Source organism: Eptatretus burgeri, chromosome 5 (genome assembly GCF_056783735.1).
Source record: "Eptatretus burgeri isolate ZD-2024b chromosome 5, Ebu_testis_v1, whole genome shotgun sequence".
Taxonomy (NCBI): Eukaryota; Metazoa; Chordata; class Myxini; order Myxiniformes; family Myxinidae; genus Eptatretus; species Eptatretus burgeri.
This window is the reverse complement of record NC_140965.1, coordinates 63,690,123-63,717,283: the sequence shown is the minus strand read 5'-3', so window position 1 is coordinate 63,717,283 and position 27,161 is coordinate 63,690,123. Positions and strand designations below refer to the sequence as shown.

At 45.9% G+C, this 27,161-nt stretch overlaps 1 protein-coding gene across 4 annotated transcripts in view; it reads left to right on the top strand.

Annotated features, from left to right (window-relative positions):
- LOC147026559 (RNA-binding protein FXR1-like) overlaps window positions 1-27,161 on the top strand; it is a 58,978-nt gene that overhangs the window by 21,810 nt on the left and 10,007 nt on the right. For all 4 annotated transcript variants that reach the window (XM_085882098.1, XM_085882095.1, XM_085882096.1 and 1 more), the window contains 6 exons: window positions 2,671-2,841; window positions 5,603-5,681; window positions 5,857-5,966; window positions 13,438-13,524; window positions 23,812-24,010; window positions 24,209-24,445. In XM_085882098.1, the coding sequence (XP_085738224.1) occupies window positions 2,671-2,841; window positions 5,603-5,681; window positions 5,857-5,966; window positions 13,438-13,524; window positions 23,812-24,010; window positions 24,209-24,445 (883 nt within the window). The remainder of the gene's footprint in view (window positions 1-2,670; window positions 2,842-5,602; window positions 5,682-5,856; window positions 5,967-13,437; window positions 13,525-23,811; window positions 24,011-24,208; window positions 24,446-27,161) is intronic.

The window sequence follows — 27,161 nt, the reverse complement described above, 5'->3', positions numbered from 1 at the left end:
TTGCTGGATCATCAACGTATCGGCCTCCTCTTGGTTATTCGCCTCAAATTGGAGACCCCTGTTGCTCGACGTCCGCCCAGATGCCGAAACGACTACCACCTTTGTTGAATCGCGGTTGTATTCTAGAGTTTTCTCTGCCAAGTATTCAGTCAGATCAGCTTTGGTTTGATCATGGGACAGAAATCGACTCATTATGATGTGTTTGATACAGGTATCATCCTTGACCTGATATTGTACTGGTGCCTTTCCTTGACGTCGTTTGTCTCTGGTTGTGCTCTTGAGGGAATCTTGCTTGTATGTATCAAAAACAAGAATAACACGGTCAAAGCCTCTGGCCAGACTCATCACCCTATCATTTAAACATTCACTGAGGTCCTTCACTGTCACGACCATTGCTGGTTTCTTGGTCATTTTCTGGACAACTACCATTCCATCCACGACTGCGACCTTCGTGCTTGTACTGCCATCAATTACAGCATCAGCGGGTGCCGGTTCCATGTGTGTAGCATCAAGCTCATCTTCTGGTAAAGACGGTTCCTTGTTGGCAAACTTCTCCAAGTTGTGGATTAGCTTCGACTTGTCGGTGCATGACAGTAAGCTACCGTTTGGTGCAAACAGGGCCCTCGGTGTCACAGTGAATTCAAAGTTGCCAATTGCATCCTTCTGGTCGACGTCCCTGCTGGATCTGGAGAGTACCATCGGTCTACCATACAAATCCTTGGTTTATTTTAGATCTACTGTCTTGTCCCTGATCTTGATTGCTAGTGTTGTATTGCCAGACATGTACATTCTGTTCTTCTCCTTCTTCACCGGCGCCCATAGGCTGACATCACCATTGATCCGTTTAGCAACAAAATCTTCATAGAGATTCTGTCCCGTTTCATCAATGTTCAGTATCTGTGGTACAAATTCTTCTGGCACATAAGCGTGGGTGACCACATTGAAGAGCTGGTTACCCTCAACTTCAAATGGATTTTCATGACTAAGTATGGCAGCCTTGATTCGGTCAATTGCATTGTGTTCACACTTGACACTTGGAGACGGGCCATGGTGCTCAGTGATCTCACTTTCTTTCAGACCAAACTGTCCCTTAAACTCGCAAGACAGGCGTGACAGTTCAGGTGCAGCCAAGAAGAATCGCTGTCTGGCATTTGCATTATTTGATATGCCAATCAGACCAGAGTGAACCTTCAGCAACCTGTTCAGATGTTCAACAGCGTGCTCTGCTCCGATCAATACAAATGGGATAGTATTCTTGGTGACCGGAATATTGCCTGCTTCGAGCTTCCTCCAGGTCTCTGGACGGCTGGTCTTAAGCGCATACATGTCAGATATGTACCTTGGCCAGAGCCGCTTGTACTTGATTCTGTCCATGGCAAAAAATCAAACGTTTTACTACTGAAGGTGCCGAAACCTGATATTGAACAACAGACACACCAATGTTTCATTGCACAGATGGCCGTTTCCATGGCAACCAACTGTTCCAACACTTGAAAATCATAATACTTATGTGTAAGTTAGTCATGGTCACTATATTTATCAATTATTTTGGCCATCCGATGGAAAATATAATTTTACAAAATATATATTAAAAAATGGCAATTCCACTCCAAAAATGCTGTTTCCATGGCAACCGACAGTCAAAATGCAACATTTTATTATCTTATAAAATCCATTGTTGGCCATTTAACAGTAATCCCTCATCAGTTGGTTATTTTGTATTGTTTCAGATTTTTTTAAAATTGGAATTCAAAAAAATGCGTTTTTCACCCCAAAACGACCTTTCCAAAAGTTGAAAAAATGTGAAACATCATTTTTTTTTATCTAAATAGATTTTAAACTTCTCAAAAATCTATAGGTTTGCAACTCTCCAAAAAATTTTTGGTTTTTTTGAGATGTCATGCCGTACATAGTTTTTGGCCCCATTTCTCAATGGTGAAGAATCACTTAATTCTTGTATCCTGATTCCAATCTTCACCAAAATCAAATCAATTATTCCTTGTCACACACCCAACATATTCACCAAGTTTCATCCGAATCTGTCCGCAATTTTTTTGAAACATCATGCAATATCGTTTTAGCTCCAACTCTCAATGGTGAAGATTCGGTTGAAGATTAAATAATTCTCCAATCCGGATCTGGATTCAGATCTTCACCAAATCGATTCGTCCTCGTCACACAAGCAGCCTGTCCACCAAGTTTCGTTGGAATCCATCCACATCCTTTTGAGATAATGTGCTATACAGGTATATGGTTTTTGGCCCTATCTCTCGATGGTGAAGAATCACTTTAAAAATTCTCAGATCCAGATTCAGAGCTTCACCAAAATTAAGCATTGCTCTCCTTGGCCAGTCACCTCCAGTACATTCACAAAAAATTTCAGAACGATTGCTTGAAAACTGTGGCCAAAAATCGTGAGACAGACAGATAAATGCTACATACCAACATAATTGGCAAAAAATGTTTTTATCCAAGTAACAGACAGGGGTGAAAACGACAGGGGGTAACAAGGTTATTTTCCAACGTCTGTGCCAAAAGGGCTGTTGTTGCTGCAGTGATAGTTGTGTTTCATGCTGTGTTCGTTGAGCCTAAACTTATGAAGAAGTATACAATCACTAAAAAAGAAAGAAATTGACTGATTAGTTCTATCCTGCCGTCCCATTCCCATAGAACACGAAACAGCTGCAGTCAGGTTTTCATGAAGAGTTCCTGGTACGTGCTGATCTCATGGGCTTGGCCATTGGCACGCACGGAGCCAACATCCAGCAAGCTCGCCGCGTGCCCGGCATCACCGCCATAGAGTTAGACGAGGAAACGAGCACGTTCCGCATTTATGGAGAGGTAAGGCTTGGAAAGCATGCACACTGATAAATACTAGGAAACGATTGAGTTTCTGCAATATATGAATCCTTTCGTCTCTCATACACACAGGAGAGATTGGGGGGGGGGAGGAGAGATAGAGAGACAGAGAGACATCGACCAAGGGAAATGAGAGAGGGGTCTGGTAAGGAGGTTGGCAGGAGATTCAATTGAGGGAAGGGGAATTGAGAGAGATGCTGGGGGTGGGGCTAAAATCTAACTTTTTATGACCCTGCAGCTGAAGGTTATTTTTTGGGTTGGCCATCTGGCTGTGTCCCCATGCGTGCGTAGCAGATATTGGTTCACAAGTCGGTAAGTGACCACTATATTCGTTATGGGTGTGTGTGTGTCTGTCTGTCTCTGTCTGTCCCGAGCATAGCTCCGTGGGTTTTGATCCGATCTTGATAAAATTTGGGTGCGAGGTTTGTATCATGATCTAGTTGTGTTTTCCGGAGAATGGGTGTGCTGCGCCCAATATGGGCGGAGCCCCGCCCAAAAAAACGTGTTTTTAGGGGGTAGCCGGTTTCAAGTTACATCTTTTCCGCAGGGCTTTGTCGAATCTGGCAGGGTTTCGGTATTTGGTTAGCCCAATGGCACCTGTATAGCCCCACGGAGCTCGATTTTTCATTTTTGTCCCAAGGTCAAGGTCACGAACTTAGAAAATGTCAAAAAAATCAATAAATTTGGCATTGAGCTCCTTGGGTTTTCAACTGTTTCGAATGAAAGTTGGTATGCAAGTAGTGCTCTTCGAGTATTACAACTTTCATCATTTACGTTTTTCCCGATTCTCGCCAGTTTGCCCATGGCGTCCCCTCGAAGGTCAAAAAATAAAGGCGAACCGTGTACATTGCTCGTGAACCATCGCCGTCTCCAGACTTGCTCTTTTCTTTTTTTTCTTCTTTTTTTGTATACACTGTTTACACTGCCGAGGCGTGTATGAGAGTGGCGGGAGAAGGAAAGTTTTTAAAAACATAAAACAGTGGGGAGCAGAAACATGGGAGAGGGATGGTGCGGGGTACACAGGATAAACAAGATGGACACTACGGGGACTTTCTGGTCCTTACACGACAGGGACCTTCAGGAAAGAAAGCAGGGAATTTGAAGGAAGTGGGTTTGGGGTGGATTGGTGGGGGTAGAAAAGATCAAGGTTTTGGATGGGGGGAGATAAGAGGTCGTGGTGAACAGCTGTTTTGAAGACCTGGAGGGAAGAGTGGGATTGAAGAGAGTGTGGGGGGTTTGTTCCAAAGGTGGGAAAAAAGAGGAATGAAAGAGTGAAGGTGAGCAGTGATTCGTGATTTTGGTAGTTTTTACCAGAAGGGGGATGCTGGCAAACCTTGAGCACCCTGTGGAAAAAAATACGGGGGACACATCTCAGACAGAGCAGGGGGGGGGGGGGGGTGAAGCCGGAGAGAAGACAGAAAGACCACCGACCTGCCTGCTGTGAGAGACCCAAAGACTCGGCCTCCTCACGGGAGATACCAATGATCCCAAATGCCTTGGTTTCCACAGCGTGAAGTCGAGAAAGGTGTGAGGCGGGAGCACCAGCCCAGAAGGGAGAGCAGTACTCCATCAGGATGTAGATGAATGCTTTGTATGTGGTCAGGAGCTCAGGTGTGCCAAGGAAGGTCTTTGCACGACGGAAGATGCCCAGTCGGTGCCTGGCTTTGGAGGTCAGCTTGGAAATGTGGCTTTCCCAGGAAAGATCATGGCAGAAAGAGGGACCCTGAAGCTTGAGAGGGACCCTGAAGCATTTCAGAGAGACACAGTGAGAGTGTCAGATTTGTCAGGGTTGAAAAACATGTTCTTCGTGTTCCACCAGCTTGTGATTTTGTCCAGATCTGCAGAGATTGAAGAGGCTGCTGCTTGCTGATCTGAGGGATGACATGATACAGCAGAGGTTGGAGTCATCAGCAAAGAGATAAAGAGGATTTTCCAGAGAGTCCAGAGAGATCATTGATGAAAACCAGTAAAAGAACAGGACCCAGAATGCTACTTTGAGGAACTCCAGCCTGGACGGGAAGAGGGGATGAGAGAAGTCCACTTACATGCTGGCTGCGACAGGAGAGGAAGTCTGCGAGCCATGAGTGGAAATGACTTTGAATATCATAGGAAGAGAATTTGGTGAACAGGGCAGGGTGCCAGACCCTATTGAAGGCACGCGATATGTCTCGGGAGATGGCTCTGATTTCATGTTTGGCATTGAGGACCTCCATCTGTTATTGGGAGAGCAAAAGCAGCATATCCAGGGTAGAGTGACCTGGTTTGACACAAGTTATCATTACCATGATAACTTGTGAATTACTAAAGAGATTCCAACCAAACTTGGCAAAAGTGTGAACTATAATGCAAAGATGACCTGATTAGATTTTGGGGTCATAAGATCGATGGTCATGTGCCCTGTGAAAACCATTTTGCAGATCAGAACTCGAGTTCGAGGCATCTGATGTTTTCTCTCTTCCACTTATCTTTTTCTTCTCTCTCTCATGTAACCTTTAATTTTTCTCGTGACCATCAATTGAGATCAAATGTAACACTGGGTTGACGTGTAACGTGGGTGGAGGCATATCCATTAACATATTCGTGTCAAAATTGTGTTTTCTCGTTGCAGATTTAATAAATACACCACTCATTATGGCTTTTCATTGCTTCATTACAGCCATTGTAAAACTTCACAAAGAAATGGTGATCCCATATTTTTGGGTAATAACAAGGGCCAGTTGTTCATATATTTATCATTCTTCAGAGTGCAGAAGCTGTGACAAAAGCTCGTGGCTACTTGGAATTTACCGAAGAGTCTGTGCCAGTTCCGAGAGACCTGGTTGGTGAGTTTTTGAACTTGTCTCTGTCTAAAACTAGTGCAATCTCTCATCTCTATAGATGATGCCATGTTTTAAGAACCAGATCCTTTTGATTAGCTTTATGCTTGTTTTGTGCTGGGGCAGTGGTGAGCACGATACGTTTGTGATCCAAGTGTTCTTTATGGTGCTTTTCTCCTAGGGAAGGTCATTGGCAAAAGTGGAAAGGTTATCCAAGAGATCGTTGATAAATCTGGTGTAGTTCGAGTCCGAATCGAAGGTGATAATGAAAAAAAGGCTGCTCCTGCTGGGGTATGTCAGCGGTGCTGTTTAGATTTTTATTTATTCATTTTGTAATCGTTACATTTGTCTGTCATTTATATGGTGTCTCTTTCTGCACCCCCCCCCCCTTTCCGCTCCATCCAAGGTTTTTAACACCTTTGCTTCGTATTATCCTCGGGATGTTTTATGCCTCTGCTGATGAAATCACCAGAGGCATTGTTTTTGGGTTGTCCATGCGTCCGTGATGGGTATTCGTTACCACGATAACTTGGGAACGAACGACTGAAGGGATCCATGTCAAACTCATTACAAGTTTGCATAATGATGCAAAGCTTAACTGATTAGATTTTAGCATGAAGAGGTCAAGTTAGAATGTTATCCAGGTAGGGATTTGAACTGAACTAAGTACAAGCACAACATGATGCATGTGCACAGATTAGACGTTGAGGTCAAATGGTCTTGAGGTTTAAGGTCAAAGTTAGAGTAAGCAAAGACAATGTGGGCAGAAGCATATCTGTGAACCTCACGATGTCCACTTGTGTCTAGTTTTCCATTTATTATTTGAAAGAAATGTAAGTTAATGCTATGTTATAGTCACTGGCATTGTCACAAACAATGGATACATTTAGGCATTTGATCATGGGTGTGATCAACTTATTTTTATTTTATTTTTTTTTTGTATCCATTGTCAACGCTCGTATGAGAGCTAACACACAACGCACAGCAAGGGGGGCCATGAGACGAGGGGTGGGAGAGGGAAGGACAAAACAGTGGGGAACAGAGACATTAGGAGATCTGTGGAAGGGAGAGGGATGAGGCAGGGAACACAGGGTAAACAAGATGAACACTGCAGGAAATTTGAAGGAGGTTGGTTTGGGGTGGATTAACGGGGGTAGAAAAGATCGTGGTTTTGGATGAGGACATATAAGAGGTGGTGGTGAACAAATGTTTTGAAGGCCTGGAGGGAAGAGTGGGATTGAAGAGAGTGGGGGAGTTTATTCCAAAGGCGGGGAAAAAGAGGATTGAAAGAGCGAAGGTGAGCAGTGATTCGTGATTTTGGTTGTTTTACCAGAAGGGGGTTGCTGGCGGACGTTGAGCGCCCTGCGGAAATATGGAGGGGACATATTGCTGACAGCAGGGGGGGGTGAGACCGGAGAGGAGACGGTAGAAGACAGAAAGACCATCGACCTGCCTGCGGTGAGAGAGGGAGAGGCCCAAAGACTCAGCCTCACCACGGGAGAGGACTTTAAGCACAACAAACATGGCAGGTTTTGGTTATATGGCGCATTTCTATGGTTTTGATTCTAAATTTTTCTGGGTACCATCTCTGACTGTGATCTACCACCAAGTGTGGTGATACCATCTCTGACTTATTTCCAGTTACTGGAGTTCGTCAGGGGTGTGTACTGGCCCCCACACTTTTCAGCACTTGTATGGACTGGATTTTAGGGAGGATGTCGGAAAGATCAAGCTGCGGTGCATCGTTTGGGAATGTCAAGATCTCGGACCTTGATTTCGCAGATGATGCAGTCATCTTTGCGGAGACTTTAGATATCTTTTTGGGGGCCCTCGAGGTGCTGAATGAGGAGTCGGAGCCGTTGGGATTACGGGTTTCTTGGGTCAAAACTAAGATCCAGGCTTTCGGTGACATCTTGGATGCTGCTGTTTGTGGTGAGGATGTTGAGGTCGTGGAGAGATTCACTTACCTTGGCAGTGATATTCATGTCTCTGCTGGCTGCGAGTCAGAGGTCAATAGACGTCTGGGTCGGGCCTGGGGAGTCATGGATTCACTGGATCATGGGGTGTGGCGCTGCCGGTACCTGTGCGGGAGGACGAAAGTCCGAGTCTTCAGGTCCTTGGTACTTCCAGTCTTGCTCTATGGGTGCGAGACTTGGACTCTGACCAAGGATCTGAGATGGAGACTTAATTCCTTTGGTACCAGGTCTCTTCGGAGAATCCTTGGCTATCGCTGGTCGGATTTTGTGTCCAACGAGTGGTTGCTGAGAGAGACTCGGATGAGATTTGTTACCTGCATAGTCCGTGAGCGTCAGTTGCGGCTGTATGGACATGTGGTTCGTTTTCCTGACTCTGATCCTGCTCACCAGATTCTCTCAGCGAGGGAGTCTCATGAGTGGAGGAGGCCAGTGGGTCGACCATGTGCCTCATGGTTGCAACAGGTTGACCATCATCTCAAGGAGATGGGGATGGGCCTGGCATCTGCCTGGGGGATGGCCAGACGGAGGCCCCTGGAGTACCGGCGGAAAGTGGACGCAGCGACGTGCTGTTCTGGCACATGCTCCCATACCTGACCTGACCTGACCTGACAACGGCCTTATTGAATTATATCCTTTATCAGGCGCATCCTCGGTCATCACTTCCTGTGGGGTCTTAAGGTGTATCCAAGGTAACCTCGCTCAGGTCTGAAGCCATGTTTTTGTTTTTGTCCTGCTCAACCATGACTTAATTTGGAACAGGCCAGAACGATTTCTTAACGATAGTTTATAATCATAATTTTTTAATTCCACTTTCCTACGAAAATTAACCAGCTTCATTGAGCGAATGATTTAATGCATTCACTGCGAGACCTCGTGCCCTTGTCCCCCAGAGGGATTGCCTATCCATAGCGTCTGCTCCATCTGTGTGTATATTTTCAGAGGTTTCACAGGGTGCTCTTCAGGGAATCAAACAAATCTGGTGAAAAATGGACGTTTAAAAAAAAAAAAAAAGTTACACCGTTTGCATGTACTACGTGACACGAGCAAGCAACACAACTCTTTTGTGGATAGTCATCATTTGAACGAATTCATTTTATTTCATTAACTGCTGCGTGCATGGTGAAGACCGATTTTTAAACTTAAGGGGATCATATATGGGATGCAGCGACGGCCTAGCCAACCGTTCCTTCTTGACCAATTAATTGGAGTGCTTGCATGAGTGCTTAAGCGACTTGCTGAGCACCCTTTGTCGATAGCGAGTGGTTCGCGCTCCGTCGCCCTGAGCGAGTGGTGAAATAACACTATTTCCCAGCCGTTTGCCGTATTAATGTGTTTTCCAGATTACCGAGCCAAAAATTTAATTTAATCTTCCACCCGTCACACGCAGCTGTTTATTAATATTAATAATTGTGAACATCTCCCTAAAATGTCTATACAAATGCAACATTGTTTTTCGGTGAAAGCTACTCAAGGTTTTTGGGTTGTAAACAGCGAGTATGCAATTGATAATCACACTGACTCCCACTTGAGGATTCCCCAAAAATTGCTGCGTGAGTGAGTGTGAGTGTGAGTGTGAGTGTGAGTGTGAGTGTGAGTGTGAGTGCGCGTGCGCGCGTTTTTTAATAAAGCATTTAACATAGTCTTTCTGCGAACTCATGTACTCTGTCTTTCTTCCCTTCCATTGCAGTGCAGCACCCTCCCTCCCACACCTCTCACTCTCCCCTCCCCTGCCTGTCTGTCTCTGTCTCTGGACATATCTGGATGGTGTTTGTCTTTGCACTTGTCCGAGCAGTGTTTGTCTTCGTACGTGTCCGAGCAGTGTTTGTCTCTGGGCTGTGTCTGTAGTATGACCAGTAGAAAATGGATTCCACATATTGATTTGTTTCAATATTCACTGTTATTCTTTGCAGAATAATTTTGATGAAACCGTATGAATCGTCATTAATGCTCCACCACGTGTCTGCCATCTCTTTCTCTCACCTCGCACTCTTTCCTTTCCCCACCCCTCCTCACTCCCACACCTTGCCCCCCCCCTCTTCAATCCCCCCTCCCCCCGCTAGGGTGTTCCAAAAAAATGAAAGTTTGATTTTTGCTGCTCCCTGATTTTGCCTTTGTTCCAATACCCCATAAAAACTTATCGGTCAAAAATGAACAAAATTCCATGATATTTCGGGGTTCCTCAAGTTGGCACAATTATGTCCATTATGGAGAGGGCATTTTGCACTGCAATGTCAAAAAGCTCATCTCGGTCTCCTTGGAAAAACTATTCTTTCATCCTATATGACTGCTGTGGTTTTTGAAAATATCAAACAACCATATTAATTGTGAAGTGTACTGCGTTGTGCATATTCGACGGCAAGTTGTCAGTTACAGTTTGGCAAATTTCAACAATATTGTGCCAACTTGAGGAACCCCTAAACATCCTCCAATCTGCTTCATATTTGGTGTGTATGTTTGTACTGTCAAATGGAACAAAGGCACACCCAGGGAGCATGAATATTCATACTTTTATTTTTTTTTTACCCCCTATTATGAAGCACCCTACCCCCCACCTCTCTCCTTTCCCCTCCACCTCTTTACTCTCCCCGCTCTCTCTCCCCAACCCCTCTCTCCCTCTTCCCCCCCTCTTTTTTCCCCTTCGCCCCTTTTGTATCCCTGTCAGCGAAGTGATGGGTGGTATTTGCTAGTATCTAATATATAATACTCTTTCTAACCACTGACTCACTCACTCACTATTAAAGATTGGTACCTTCTGGGTGACGTAGAAAGTTGAAATGTGTGCCAATGGACATCGAAGCTGGTACACTGAAAAAAAAAAAAAAATCACAATTGTCAGACAACATCCATAAATGAAAATATAAATATATGAAAAAAGAAGAAGAAAATAAATGAAAATATAAATAAATGAAAAAAGAAAATACATGAAAATATATAAATAAAAAATCAAATGCAGTTGAGCGACCCGATAATGGGGAAGCACGCACGGTTCACCACACCCCGATGGTATGTACTGTACTGTATATAAATGGCATTCTCTCTCTCTCTCTCTCTCCTCTCCTCTCCTCTCCTCTCCTCTCCTCTCTCTCTCCTCTCCTCTCCTCTCCTCTCCTCTCTCTCTCTCTCTCTCTCTCTCTCTCTCTCTCTCTCTCTCTCTCTCTCTCTCTCTCTCTCTCTCTCTCTCTCTCTCTCTCTCCTCTCTCTCTCTCTCTCTCTCTCTCTCTCTCTCTCTCTCTCTCTCTCTCTCTCTCTCTCTCTCTCTCTCTCTCTCTCTCTCTCTCTCTCTCTCTCTCTCTCTCTCTCTCTCTCTCTCTCTCTCTCTCTCTCTCTCTCTCTCTCTCTCTCTCTCTCTCTCTCTCTCTCTCTCTCTCTCTCTCTCTCTCTCTCTCTCTCTCTCTCTCTCTCTCTCTCTCTCTCTCTCTCTCTCTCTCTCTCTCTCTCTCTCTCTCTCCTCTCTCTCTCTCTCTCTCTCTCTCTCTCTCTCTCTCTCTCTCTCTCTCTCTCTCTCCTCTCTCTCTCCTCTCTCTCTCTCTCTCTCTCTCTCTCTCTCTCTCTCTCTCTCTCTCTCTCTCTCTCTCTCTCTCTCTCTCTCTCTCTCTCTCTCTCTCTCTCTCTCTCTCTCTCTCTCTCTCTCTCTCTCTCTCTCCTCTCTCTCTCTCCTCTCTCTCTCCTCTCTCTCTCTCTCTCTCTCTCTCTCTCTCTCTCCTCTCTCTCTCTCTCTCTCTCTCTCTCTCTCTCTCTCTCTCTCTCTCTCTCTCCTCTCTCTCCTCTCTCTCTCTCCTCTCTCTCCTCTCTCTCTCTCCTCTCTCTCTCTCTCTCTCTCTCTCTCTCTCTCTCTCTCTCTCTCTCCTCTCTCTCTCCTCTCTCTCCTCTCTCTCTCCTCTCTCTCTCTCTCTCTCTCCTCTCTCTCTCTCTCTCTCTCCTCTCTCTCTCCTCTCTCTCCTCTCTCTCTCTCTCTCTCTCTCTCTCTCTCTCTCTCTCTCTCTCCTCTCTCTCTCCTCTCTCTCTCCTCTCTCCCCCTATCTATCTATATATTCTTTATGCACGGCCACATCTTTAAAGTTACGAACTCCAAAGTTGGGGTACAAATACAACTTTGTGGGGGGGGGGGAACTTGGCTGTGGCCTCACGCGGTGTGGGTGTTGGGGGGGGGGGTGGTGGCTGTGTAAATTATATTTGTAAATGTGTACCATGCAGTGCCACCTCGTGGTGCTGGCAGAGGGTATTACAATTTCCAAATTTTCCTTTGGCTCCAATATTACTTATTCACGTTTCTCTTCCTGTGCAATTGCAAATAAATATTGATGCTTTGAAGGAAAAATGAAAAACGGTCAGTCTGTCCATGAAGTTTTGTGACTGCTTGTCGTAATTATGTTCTGTTTGAACGTTAGTTGCACCCTGACTTCACACATATATGCCTTAAATATGTGCTATTGGAATGTACTTTTTGACCCATTAGACTGCTGAGACCCCAAAGACTGTTGAATACCCTTTAAGATCCCAAGGACTCATACCCTGAGGACTAGTAAGACCCACAAGACGTATTAAACCCTTTCAGACCCCTTTTACCTTTAAGACCATTTAACACTTTCGACACCTTTAGATCCCTTCCCCCTTTAGACCTTTTATACCCTTTTGTGACCCTTAGAACCTTTCGACCTTTAGACCCCTCAGACCTTAACACCATTCAGACCTCTTGTAATTAGACCCTTGACCATTTAGAGTCCTAGACCACTTAGACCTTTTTATATCTATCTTTATCTCTATCTCTCGCTTTGTTCCATATGCTCGGCTACATCTTTTAAGTTACAAACTCGGGGTGCAAATACAAGTTTGTGTGGAGGTTAACATATGCTATGTGGCCGTGGCCTCACGAGGGTATGGGCGGGGGGGGGAGGGGTGTAAGTTGTAGTTGTAAAGATGTATCGTATAGCCCCACCTAGTGGTGGTGGCAGAGGATATTAAAATTTCCTTTTTTACCCGGGCAACGTTGATGTTAAAGCACTCTTCGTATGGGTAAATTTTCTCTCCTTCCCTTTTCCACCGCCCTCTCTCTCCCCCCCCCCCCCAAAAAAAAAAATTGAGGGGCCTGTCAAAGCCTGTCATTGTGTGTGACATTTCTCATTGGAAGGGACATCAGGATGAATGGGGGGGGGAGGAGCAGGATGGGACACGGGAGGGGGGGGCAGGGTGGTGAGGAGTAGGTGTTAAAGCATTATATGCACGGACGGGTAAATTTGTCTTCCTTTCCTTCTTCCTCTCGCCCAAAAAATCTGGCTAACAGGACGACTAATTGGTCCATCAGCGAAGTGACGGGTCGGCACTACTCGTTTTTCTTTATATAAAGGGGTGGGGGAGACTAAACATGGCATTGTGCAAGATATTTTGCCGACACCATAATTTCTTCCTGATGGGAACGGATGTTTCCTAGTTTGGTAAAACCGTTATTACTGAAAGTAATTCAAAAAGTAAAACATATCTCTGTCAAAAATTAAAGCTTCACTGAAATCATGAACATTAATGCATACACACCTATCTCTACCAATTGTACAGATACATTTCAAGGTGTGGAGAATGACAAATGTACACACTGACTTGGCAGTCATTGGATGTAATATAAAGTTTGAAAGCTTTTTGGCTTCTGCTTGAACCGTAGGGCTGCCTGCTTAGTGTTTCTAGAGTTTTCATGGGTGCAATGTCATGACGATGCCAATGTAGATTTCAGAAGAATTTTGAATGGATTTTATATTTGATTGTTGCTGAACCTTTCATCGGTTACTGTTTTATAGGGTCTGGTTCCATTCACATTTGTTGGTACAAAAGAGAACATAAGTAATGCACGCGTTTTGCTGGAATACCACCTCGCCTACCTGAAGGTATGGTTGGAGTAACACACTCTGCCTCTTTCTTGTATTGTAATTTGAAAGCATTTCCTGAGATTGTTTGGGCATTGGTGTTTTATTTATTTGTTGTCTATTTTCTCAGCATTTGTGGATTCATTCTTGAAAAGCAATGGAATACAACATTCTTGTGACGCTTGATTTTGAAGGACATATGATTTTGAAAAACAACGAACTATTATCTTGGTTTCACAGTCATGGTCATTTCTGGTATTTTGTACGCTTGCATGCTTAGTAGCTAAATGAGAGGCTGTAGTATCTCTGTCATTAGGGCCAGTAGTTGGTACTAGTGATGGCACAACTTGGACCACTTTTTATTTGACAAAAAAATGTCAATTTTTGGCAGAATGGCATAAAAATTGCCATTTTTTGACAAATAGCTCTCATTTTCTCCAGGTACACTGCATTCACAGTGTATAAACAAATACAAGCAGAAATTGGGACTTTTATTTGTTGTTGCATCAATTTAATACCTCTTCTGTACTTTGTCCACAACATATTATTCATTTTAGACTATGAATATTTATTTCACCCTCAATAAATATGTCCCACCGTTCGTCCGTCAAAAAATGTCCTCTGGAAATGCATATTGTAGAAGAATTTTTTTTTATATAAATAAAGGGTCTTTTTTAAAGTTTAGTGTATGTTTTACCAAGTGTGTATATACCTGCACTGATATTATGCTACAAAGTTTGAGTGTAACCAATAACCTTCAATTTGCATGGCCTGCACAGATTGCCTTACATGTGTTCGTCAAAAATATGTCCTCTCTGGAAACACCTAAACTGCCACGAGTGATAAGGAAACTACTTGCTGGCTATAAATTTTGATGTTTTGTAAGGTTGACATGGTCATGAATATCCATTATCAGTAAAAGGTATTTACATTTATGTAATTTATCTTGTTACAACACTGATTGAATGTCCATGTCAAAAATGTCCTCTCCGGAAAGTTATTCAATGGCATTCAACAGGAGATTAATCACATGAAATGACATTGAATTTTGTACAAATATACTTCGTTTGTACACTGAATCATAATTCCAGTAATGGAATAATACTTGTGGAACATATGGAAACCACTGAAGTTTGATAGTGTTGTTATTTTGTGGTTATAGTTGAATTGTATTAACTAGTACGGGCTGGTAGGTGCGTGCCCGGAGGTGAGTGCCAGTATGTGCAGCCCTCTCTCGCCCTCCCCATCTCTCGCCTCCTCCTCTCTCCCCCTCTCTTGCATTGTGACGCCCCCTCTCTCTCACCCCCTCTCTCTCGCCGTCCCCCTCTCTCGCCGTCCCCCTCTCTCGCCGTCCCCCTCTGTCGCCGTCCCCCTCTCTCGCCGTCCCCCTCTCTCGCCGTCCCCCTCTCTCGCCGTCCCCCTCTCTCGCCGTCCCCCTCTCTCGCCGTCCCCCTCTCTCGCCGTCCCCCTCTCTCGCCGTCCCCCTCTCTCGCCGTCCCCCTCTCTCGCCGTCCCCCTCTCTCGCCGTCCCCCTCTCTCGCCGTCCCCCTCTCTCGCCGTCCCCCTCTCTCGCCGTCCCCCTCTCTCGCCGTCCCCCTCTCTCGCCGTCCCCCTCTCTCGCCGTCCCCCTCTCTCGCCGTCCCCCTCTCTCGCCGTCCCCCTCTCTCGCCGTCCCCCTCTCTCGCCGTCCCCCTCTCTCGCCGTCCCCCTCTCTCGCCGTCCCCCTCTCTCGCCGTCCCCCTCTCTCGCCGTCCCCCTCTCTCGCCGTCCCCCTCTCTCGCCGTCTCTCCTCTCTCTCGCCGTCCCCTCTCTCGCCGTCCCCCTCTCTCGCCGTCCCCCTCTCTCGCCGTCCCCCTCTCTCGCGCCGTCCCCCTCTCTCGCCGTCCCCCTCTCTCGCCGTCCCCCTCTCTCGCCGTCCCCCTCTCTCGCCGTCCCCCTCTCTCGCCGTCCCCCTCTCTCGCCGTCCCCCTCTCTCGCCGTCCCCCTCTCTCGCCGTCCCCCTCTCTCGCCGTCCCCCTCTCTCGCCGTCCCCCTCTCTCGCCGTCCCCTCTCTCGCCGTCCCCCTCTCTCGCCGTCCCCCTCTCTCGCCGTCCCCCTCTCTCGCCGTCCCCCTCTCTCGCCGTCCCCCTCTCTCGCCGTCCCCCTCTCTCGCCGTCCCCCTCTCTCGCCGTCCCCCTCTCTCGCCGTCCCCCTCTCTCGCCGTCCCCCTCTCTCGCCGTCCCCCTCTCTCGTCCCCGCCCTCTCTCGCCGTCCCCCTCTCTCTTCGTCCCCCTCTCTCGCCGTCCCCCTCTCTCGCCGTCCCCCTCTCTCGCCCCCGCCCTCTCGTCCCGCCCTCTCGTCCCGCCCTCTCGTCCCCGCCCTCTCGTCCCGCCCTCTCGTCCCGCCCTCTCGTCCCCGCCCTCTCGTCCCCGCCCTCTCGTCCCCGCCCTCTGGTCCCCGCCCTCTCGTCCCCGCCCTCTCGTCCCCGCCCTCTCGTCCCCGCCCTCTCGTCCCCGCCCTCTCGTCCCCGCCCTCTCGTCCCCGCCCTCTCGTCCCCGCCCTCTCGTCCCCGCCCTCTCGTCCCCGCCCTCTCGTCCCCGCCCTCTCGCCCCCGCCCTCTCGCCCCCCTCTCTCGCCCCCCTCTCTCGCCCCCCTCTCTCGCCCCCCTCTCTCGCCCCCCCTCTCTCGCCCCCCCTCTCTCGCTCCTCTCTCTGTTAATGTATTCACAAATGTCTATCAAGCACAACAATTAATTCAAATCTTTGGGAAACAGCTGTTTCCCTTGGGAAAATTCAATCCTTTGGATTAATTAATAATTTGAACAATTGATTCTAACCTTGGGAAAAAACAGCTTTCAAACCTTGGGAAACAGCTGAAACGGATAAAGAACTATATCAAACCTTGAAAAGGCACACACTCAGGTCCCCAGCAATATACCTGGCAAGTTTCAATTAGATCGGACCAGCGGTTGTCGAGAAACAGCGGTCACACACACACACACACACACACACACACACACACACACACACACACACACACACACACACACACACACACAGCTGGAATTATAGATAGATGACTGTTGTAGTTTAAAAAATACTCTCCTAACATCCTTAGGGTATTATTTTGAATAAGAAATATTCATTCAGATGCTCCAAAAATTTGGATTTAAGTATTGCAATTACAGCAATGCCAACCCTCCCGATTTCATCGGGAGGCTTCCGAAAATTCACCCAAACTCCCGCCCTTACGATCACTATCCTTATCCTCCCGAAATTTTGATATTTTTGCACTGTTCACTAATCAGAATGTACTAGTATGAGAATTGAATGAAAAGCATCGTCTGCTACGTATAGCATGTGGTAACTCCATAACGTTCGCTGCTACCAAATTGTATGTAAAAAATTGCAAATTCAAATGAGGAGCAGCGAAACATTGGGTCTGGATCTCGCTTATGCGATCATGCACTGAGATTTAGTGCATGCGGTATGTGTGCAATACAGTGCATGCGGTATGTATGCACAGTGTATATGCATGTGATACGCTCACTGCATGCAGCTGGGCCCCGTACCAGCCCGGCGGTCGCGACCACCGTGCGGTGTTTAACAGCCGCTAGAGTTCTACGAGTCGCGCTGCAGCTGTGGAACATCGACTTCGAAGTTACCGATGCTTCAAGCCCTCGATGTTGATTACGAAATGGCAGAAAAGAAGCTTACGAAGACCAAGAAATGGTCTCAGAAGTACAAGACCGAATACAGTCTCCAATACCCGTGTATTCGAAAGTCTGAAAGAGGAATTCATCATGCGTATTGTACAGTATGCAGCGTTGATATTTCAGTTGAGCACGGAGGTCGCGATGATATTCGGAAGCACGTTGGAAGCAAACGGCACACAGACATTGCAAAGGAGAGATCTTCGAGCACGAGTACCGGTACACTTCTGAATTATTTCACCAAACAAGGGACAAGCGAGGAAGAGGATGTTACTCGAGCGGAACTTCTCTTTAGTGGATTTATTGTGGAACATAACTTGCCCATATCAGTCTCAGATCATGCTGGACCTCTATTTCAAAAGATGTTTCCAGATTCAAAAGTTGCTTCAAAGTATGGATGTGCAAGAACAAAAACTTGCAAGATGTGCAAGATGTGCAAGAACAAAAAAAAAAAAAAAAAAAAGAACAAGAACAAGAACAAAGAAGAAAAAAAGAACACTGGACAACAATTTTTTACTTTCTGAATGTTGTCTAGATTTCTACAAGTGAATTAGGGTATTCTGGCACTGCTGAATCAGGAAATGGCATCCGTTTCTCTCCATCAGGTCAGGTTTTTGTGCTAAGTTGATTTGAAAAAATCAGATCTTGTGACAAAATCAATTACATTTTTGTGGCATTATCAGCTGATTTTTGTCAACACATATCATCCTAAACATGTTTTTAAGAAAAAAAAATGTTTTGCCAACAACATTTATTGATTACTGTCATCTGAATGGTGGGCATTGATAAAGGTAAGTACAAGTAAATTGCATGTTGCGTCACCACTGTTCAAACTTCAGGGCTTGAACTTCCGTTTCTTCGAACTCCTGGAATGTTCAGCGGCAGGGAGGTCTCTCTTCAGATTCCAACAGTAGTCAGCCATCATGACTGCGTCCCAGCGACCCTGATACCTGGTCTCCATCTCCTTCATGTCCTGATGGAATCTCTCCCCCTGCTCGTCACTCATTGAACCCAGGTTCTCAGGAAACCGGTTCATATGTGAAAATAGGGAGTGCATCTTGATGCTCATGTTGCAGCCCAGGTTTCTGAAAGCAGTCAGCATGTTGTTGACAAGTTCTGCGTAGTTTCTGGCCTTATTGTTGCCAAGAAAGTTCTTCACTACCAAAACAAATGTCTTCCACGCTTCCAGTTCCACTTCGTTCATTGAGTTTTTGAACTCTGGATCTCTGATGAGCTGATGGATCTGAGAACCATCAAAGATGCCAACTTTCAACTTCTCCATGGTCAATCCTGGAAAAGCCTGGCACAAGTAAGTGAAGCAGTCACCATCTTTGTCCAGAGCCTTGGTGAACTGCTTGATTAAGCCGAGCTTGATGTGCAGCGGTGGGAAGAGTATTCTGTCTCTGTCCACCAGAGGGTCGTTGATGACGTTCCTTTCTTTGCATGGCACCAATTCCTCCCGCACAGGCCAGTCCTTCTTCGTGTAATGCTGAGCACGGTCCCTACTATCCCACATGCACAGAAAACATGGGTACTTGGTGAAGCCAGACTGTTGTCCCAACAAAAAGTTCACCATCTTCAGGTCAACACAAATAAACCACTTATGCTGATCATAACCAATTTTCTCCAGCACGTACTTCACCACTTCATACTTCTCCTTCAGTGTAGTCGAGTGAGCGATGGGTACAGAGGCAAACTGGTTGCCGTTGTGTAGCAGAACACATTTCAGTGATCGCTTGCTGCTGTCAATGAACAGTCTCCAATCTTTGGGTTCGTACTGTGGCACTCCAAGCTTGAGCAGAAGCGCATGTCATAAATTGGCGCATGTAGGTATTGTACATTCTTCAGAGTTCGTTATTTCAAGAAATACAACTTTTTTGTATCACATTATTACAAAATCTGCCCCATTAACTTTAGTTTTGATCCACGAACTTTATGCTTTGCCTCACCAATTTTTGGAAGATTTTGAGGTTTTATGACTTCATACTGATCCCTTTTCGACATAATCACCTAGAACTATCGTACCTGAATACTTCTTGTCATTAAAATAATTATTTCCAATTAAAACAATTATTTGACATGACATTTTACCCCCACCAACTTCTTCTAAAATGCTCCACACATGCGTACATGTGAACAAAAATGTAAAAAACGACATGTGGCCATATCTCAAAAACTTGACCTGATTGAACAAAACTAATGTGAGTTTTGGATTCAGCGCATCAGATTCGTCCTAAATCAGCTTAAAAAATGCAGACAACAAATTTGTTGTTGACCAGTGTAATTGGTGAGTTGTCAAATGTTACTGCTTCATCTATTGCCGATATTGCTAGACTAGCTCCATTTAGCCTAGCTACAGACGGTAGCAATGACAGTGGTGAGGCCCAGCTATATCCTGTCCTGATTTCGTACTATGACAACAGTGTTGGGATTGTGAAGCAAGGTTTGCTAAGTTTGCCTGCGTGCAAACAAGATTCCACTGGAGAAAACATTTTCAAACTGCTTGATCATGAGTTCAGTGACAGGAAAATTCCGTGGGGAAATTGTGTTTCCTTTTGTGCTGATAATGCCTCTGTCATGGTGGGCAAGCACAAAGGAGTCGCTGCTTATATCCACAAACAAAATCCAGAGTGCTACATCATGGGATGCCCTTGCCATATGATGCACAATACGGCCAAGAAGGCGGCTCAGGCCTTACCCATTGAATTAGATGACTTTCTCATCGATATTTACTACTACTTGGACAAAAGTAGTAAACGCGTCAAAGGAGTGAAAGCACTGCAAGAACTCTGTGATGCCCCGACACACAAGATTCTGAAGCATGTCGCAACAAGGTGGCTGTCCCTTGGTCAGTGCCTAGACAGGCTGATTGAACAGTGGGAGCCACTTCGCCTCTTCTTCAAAGAAGAAGTACGAAGAAAAATGCAACCAACTGTAGCCAAGACTCTAACAACGAGCAAGAAGGACGGCACTGTATCTACTGCCAGTACTGGCACTGCAGGATCAAGCACTAGTGGAGCAGCATTCACCACTACCACTGCAGTATCTGCTGCGAAGAAGACAGCAGGGACAGCACCAAAACCAATGCTGAGAGCAGGTAGCATCACCGGCCCTTCATCACGTTCATCTACAAAGCAGATCCCTTCAGAGTCGAGAAAGACTGTGATAGTCCCATCTACAGGCAAAGAAGGACCCAAGTTAAGTTCTGCTTTTGCCAAATCACTTGATAGAAGCTCAGCAAAACCTTCGAATCAGAGGTCTTCTTCCTTGGCTGCACCTACCTCAAGCTCTCTCCTCAAACGTAAAATTGGATCTGGTACTACGAGTCTGACCTCTTCTGCTGGCAGTAAACGCAAGTGTGATCGCCCTGCGGCTAAGTGTACTACGAGTTCTACAACTAAAAGCGCATCTTCCTCAAACACTGTGCAGGAATCTAGAGAAAAACGTGTCAACGGGATGTTCTTGTCTCCACAAACAAAACTCTATTGTTTCTTCCTTCGATATGCTAACAAGCTTTTTGAGAAGGGGAATCTTCTGCTCCAAAGAGACGAACCCTGTATTCATCTCCTGCACGGAGAATTGAATGGTCTTCTGAAAGATATCTTCGTACGGTTTTTGAAACCATCGGTGTCATCGGTTGCTCTGGTAAATGTACCCTTCTCTGACAGAAATCATCAGAAGAATGATGAGGACCTCATGATTGGGAACGATGCCAAACTGTATATAAGGGAACAAAGGAGTCTCAAGAAATCCACCTTCACTCTGAGTGAGTCAGACATCCAAGGTTTCTTCAGTGCAGTTCGCTCATATTATGTGAAAGCCTGCAATTATATCTTCAAAACCTGGCCACTAGATGATGAATTAGCCAAGCATGCTCAGGTGCTGGATGTTAAGCTACACCAAGAAGTGGGGTTTGACTGTGTGGAGTTTTTCATCAAGAAATTCCCCTGTCTGTTCAGTGGCGGTGATAGTGACATAGACAGTCTTGAGAGTGAATTCGCTCACTACCAGGCAGACGCCTCCATAGCTACAATTGCTACTGAGACAGTGAGAGTGGATGAGCAGTGGCATCGGATTTCACAGCTCACAGATCCCTGCACTGGTGCCAAGAAGTATCCTAATTTGAGCAAAGTGATGAAGGGAATCTTGGTCATTCCTCATTCGAACGCATCATGTGAGCGGGCACTCAGTCTTGTACGGACGAATCATACTGAATTTCGTCCCAATTTGAGTGTCAAAACCCTGGAAGCTCTCTTAATTGAAAAACTAGCTCATAACACCCCTTGATACCAGAGAGAATACAGCAAAGACATAATCAGAAGGGCTAAAAGAGCCACACAGCTGTCACTCAGCAAAGCTGCCATGGAAAAAGCAAGCAGCAGTAGTACCAGCCAGTAAGGTAAGAAAAATATTGCTTCTTTTGTGCTTTTTGTTAATCTTTGATTGTCCCCTAACTTACTAATATTAACATACATGTAACATTAAAAAGTGCACAATTTTCCCCTTTTTTTGTTCAAAAAGTGGGAATTCTTAACATGTTAAATGCTCCAAAATAGGGCTCAGAGGGCACTAGAGAGCGTCTAGAACCCCAGAGCTTCCAGGGCCCTAAGGCGGGCCCTGGACCCCGCCGCAAGGGTCGAGCGCTCCGCGCTCGAGATGTGCGCTTCGCGCACATTATTTGGTGTCGGTTGAAAATCCTCCCTAATTCTGATTTCCAAAAGTTGGCATCTCTGCAATTAACAATGTTGGATTTGGAGAAATAAAAATATTAAAATATTGAGTTTGAATTTTTAGTGGTTGAGAGACAAACTTGGTATCCTCATTGTGAAACAGCCCCTATACATAATAACGATATGGCACTTGGCTTTTTGAAATAATTTTAACCAATGGTCGTCTGTGTTTTTACCTTATGAAGCTCATGTGTATTATGACCATGATTGCATATGCTTAACCAGTGAGGTGTTAATAGCAGTGGTTTTGGACTAAACGATGCAGAAATCAAGAAAATGACCAAATATCAAGACCTCAAGAATGAAGTGAAAAGATCCTGGAAGCTGAAGAATGCCAAAGTTGTACCAGTGATAATTTGAGCAATGGGAAAGATGACAAAGAACCCCAGGGATATTAAAAAAACATTTCTGGGAATGTTACTACAAACAAACTACAGTTGGAAAAACACACACACACACACGCATTTTGAGACCTGGGGCAGGAGCATTTAAAACCCATGCTATCTACCTGGCAAAGGCCTGCATGCAGTGACCTTTGCATCCCTCCGGTCTGCTCACTCCGAATCTGATTTGTATATGCTGCAGTCCCCTCAACAGAGAAGGAGGGGAGAGGAAGGGTGGAAGAGGGGAGTGGGGAGAGAGGGGGGTAGGATTGGGAAGGTGAGAAAGGGGTGAGGGATTCCGGCAGACGTGACTCCCAGTTTAATGTCCATCCGAGAGACTGCACATACATTGATGAATCGCCCTGCCTGTGAAACACCGGGATGCCAGTTTATAGCTGGGTCGGGATTCGAATCCAGGCTACACAGAGCGAGCATGCGTACCTCTCGGCTTTCCTAGCATGATGTGGCGATCCATTACTTCATAACTAAAAACATTTTTTACTCATTGTGATCATATTATTTATTTTGCCTTCCGACCTCCGATATCGAACCGTGATATAGCCACTGAAGCATGAAGAATGTGTGTCAAGTGGCTTCACCAAGCACTTCACAAAACGGTTGAAGAAACTTTTTAAAACAAAACGCTTAATTTTTATTTGTATATATTTATGCTTAAGTGATGGGTCATATAATGGAAAGCAATGATTCGTCATATTAAACACCTCCCAGAGACACCCAAGCAATGTCAAAATTGGACAAATAAAGACATTTTTAGTTGGAACTGCTGCTAAGTTCAATTCTGGAACTTAAATTTTGAAATTTGGCTTACTGTAAGAGATTCTCAAGGTTATGGCATGTGTGGAAATGAAATAAAGCCACAAATGCTGGCGTCTCTTGCCGTTTATAAGCATCGCAATGTACCCAGCGATTCGTAGCCATGATTACCAGGCATTCAATAAGAGTGAGGAAAGGGTGGGACTTTATCATTAAATTGTTGCGACCTGTTCCAAGTTGGGGCATGGTTGAGCAAGCCAAAAAATGTGGAGGTGACTTCAGACCCCAGCGAGGTAACCCAGGATACACCTTGAGAACGCATGGAGAGTGTTGGTGGAGTATGCACCTGATAAGGTATATAATTAAATAAGGCAATTAATTATCTTCAAAAGGGATGTTTTAATTAACCCAAACACCCAATTTTCACTCCTGCACTTCCTTGGAGCTTTCTTGGTGTGCATGCAAAGTTTCAGGCTGCTAGATTTTATAGTTTTGGAGTTATGGAGTCGACACACACACACTGACATTTACTTGTATCGATTTCATCCTATTTTTGCACCAGGCTGGATTCATTTATGTTTGCGACATCTAATGTTTATATGTATGTCTTCATCCATTTGGTTATTTTTGTGGAGGATGTATTTCTTCAGGAGCCTTGGGAGGTCTACTTTATCAGTTGTACAAACTGCCTGCACTGGTAGCTTCATTTGTTGATCCTTTTCACATGCAGGAGGTAGAACAGTTGCGTATGGAGCGCCTGCAGATTGATGAGCAGCTGCGCCAAATTGGCATGGGTCCACGTGTACCACCTGTGCGGACTGAGCGAGACAGGGGATACCTTACAGATGAGAGCACTGCATCATCGCAACGGGGTGGACGTTCATACAATGGCCGTGGTCGTGGACGTCGTGGGTACACCTCTGGCTACAGTAAGTTGTACTGGTTGGATGAGTGTCGTAAAAGTCAGAAATGTATTTTTTGTTGGTGTGTGTGTGTGTGTTTGTTTTTCTGCCCCCCACCCCCCCCCAATCCCTGACCCAGCACGTGTTGGATATCTCTTCCTTTTGCTTGCATTGTGCACCATTTTCCAAAATTTGGTTGCCAAGTGCTCATTTTTGCATTTTCAGGTACAAATTCTGATGTGTCAAATGCATCGGAGACCGAATCTGAGCGTCGGGAGGAGTCGCGGGGAACAGGGACACTCGTGGATGGCCGAGGAGCAGCAGCAGGAGAGGGTCGGGCAAGCTCAGAGTCAGAACGCAAGGAGGAGGGACGCCGGCGTAGTGCAACCTCACGTGCCCGAGGAGCTCCAGCAGGCCTACCTCGAGGAAATCCATCCAGCAAGTCACAATCCATCAGCTCAAGTAATGAGCGATTGTTTTTACGAAATAACAAGAATCCAAATGGTTTGAATGTGAACGTTGTATATTCAAACTTTCACTTACCACAGATGTACCCTAGAGATTGGAATGTATTTTTTTGTAAATTTATTCTTACACATATAGGCTATGAGCCAGACCGCCCAAATTGACCGGTCGGTACCATACAGATGGAGTAAGGCTCATTGTGATTTTTAGCAAGATATATGTCCCGAGATATGAAAAAAAAAAGTGATAGCAGTGTATAACTCTCGGACATCTCTGTTTTCTCACCCGAAATATTATTATGCACCAGCTTCGCTTCGCCCAAAAATGTGATATTTGCTAAAATTGGAATTAATATTTTTTTAAGGACCACAGAGTGCCAATAATTTGCATACTGGATGCCAACTAATATAGTAATAGAAATATAGAACATTTATGGGGGTTATTTGTCAAACTTTTGATATAATGACAAAAAATATGTTAAATTTAGTGAAAAAGTGGCCGAAATCGCTTCGAGTTCAGAATTAACATTGTACGTTTTTGTCAATATTTCAAAAATGAAAACTCCCAGAGTAACATTTGACCCCTCAAAATCTTCGCAAGGAACCACTGCATTGGAATATATCATTACTTTGTAATATGGTTGTTGTTTGGGGCACATATTTTGGAAAAGTTCAACCATACCCCCTAATTTTGATATTTTGGAACAAAGCATATATTTTGAATACTTTAGGTTTATTCGTCTACTTTTGGTATCTCAGTGTAATCTTTGGTTTAACTATTTAATATTACAAAAAACGAGATAAATATGTAACATACCAGATGCAATATTTCACAAATTGAAACGTATACATATTGTTGCGAATTCGCGCCCGCCGGCGTGCGAATGGCCCCGTAACTCTAATCGCGGCACGTCGCCCACCGGATGGACAATTCTGTCGTGACCCTCTCGGAACAACGCCGGGAGCTAGTCACGGGTGGGGGTTTAACCTCACCACGATCGTGCGAATTGCCCACCCGCGCAGGATAGGGTTGTTCGCCAAACTCGACCTACCTAAGTACCCACGCAGATGGTAAACCGGGCGATCGTACCTCGCCGCAGGTCGACTCCGGACATGAGCCGCTTGGGCAGCCCGTTCCGTACTATCGGGATAACCGAGCGGTGTTATCGTCGACCTGGATGGTTCAGATTAATTACTGGGATGTTGCACCCACTACGAACTCCTTACGTGAAGCAGGATGGAGAGTCAATAGAGAAAAGACAAAGCGAAAAGGGCACAGTTCAACAAGCAAGCATTTTATTTTCTGCCACACGGAAAGCACGTATATACAGCCATACAGAATCAAAATGCACATAAAGCAAATGTAAGAGTTAGAACCGACTACGCGCACACACTGCAACACTTATACAGTTTTACTTCACAGATGGCGCCAACACACATTTACACAAAAGCAAAGGAAAGAAGCCACCCTCACAGACAAGGAGGCAGACGGGCCCGTAGGCCAAATGTGAGCGTGACCTGGAGGAGCGGCCAGGTCCGCGAGACCGGGGAGGTCTTACCCGCGTCCTCGTGACGCGTTGGCGGGCAAGCCGCAAATGTGGCTGTGCCCCGACTCCTTGCCCCTTGGCGGGTTTCGTTGGCACCATGTTTGGGGTGGGGTGGGAACGGGGCCTCCTTTTGCACTATCTCAGCACGGGGGAAAGGGGGAATTGTTGATGCCCTTCGAGGAGGGGAGTGGCTGGCTGGCTTGGGTCCCGCGAAGAGACGAGCGATCCCCCAAACCGCAGTCTCATTGCCGACCGCCGTCCTTCCTGCCTCGGACCCGAGCTCCCTTGCTTGCAGTTCCACTGCGCACACTCAACTCGGCTCCGCCAACGCAACGCTCCTTGTCCCCCAAGAGCAACCTCTCGAGGACACTCTCCAAGCAACTCCAAAACCCAACTCGCTCCAATTCGCCTTGCGCTCGCCTTTTTATAGGCGGCAGGAGCAGCCAATATGCAAATTTTAGGATCAGAACGCGATTGGAGGCGGGGCCACGCCGCCCCCCCCCCCAGTCAGCCATTGGTCGGGCAAAAATGGGTGTGAACCTCTCCTGATCCTAAAATTTGCAAATAAGGACTTCACATACACACGCTTGGAGGCGGGGCCAAACCGCCCCGCGCTCGCCAATTGGACGGAGAAGTGGGCGTGAAGCGTTTCTGATCCGAATTTTCCCCTTGGAAAGGCCGCCATTCACGCTCGCGGCTCGGTGCATTCGGCACCAATCGCCGAACGGGCCCGAGACAGCCTGACGTTCAGTGTTCACAGGTGGTGCGGGAATGGCCGTAGAAGCGATGATGTGGGATGAATTTGTGAAGGTAAAGGCGAAGGTGGTGGAGGGTCTTCTGTGGTGAGGGTTGGCGTTGTGGTTGTTGTCTGCGTGTTGGAGCATGGTTGTAGTTGGTGACGATGGCTGGCATTGGTGGTTAAGGTGGTTGTTGTGTGATGGCGGTTGAGACGTGGTTGGTTCAAAATAACGACAGAAAAGAAAAAATGGCTAACTCAAAGCGTCGCAGCCTGGATGAATTGCATAAATTCCCTCTATACAACGGGTTTGGGCTAACTACACATGTACCTATGAAGATATCTCACCTGAGGGTCCTTTGTGGTGTAATGCGAATTTCCACAGCCGTAACAATATATTAAAAATGCCTAAAAGTAGTGGATAGCCTTAA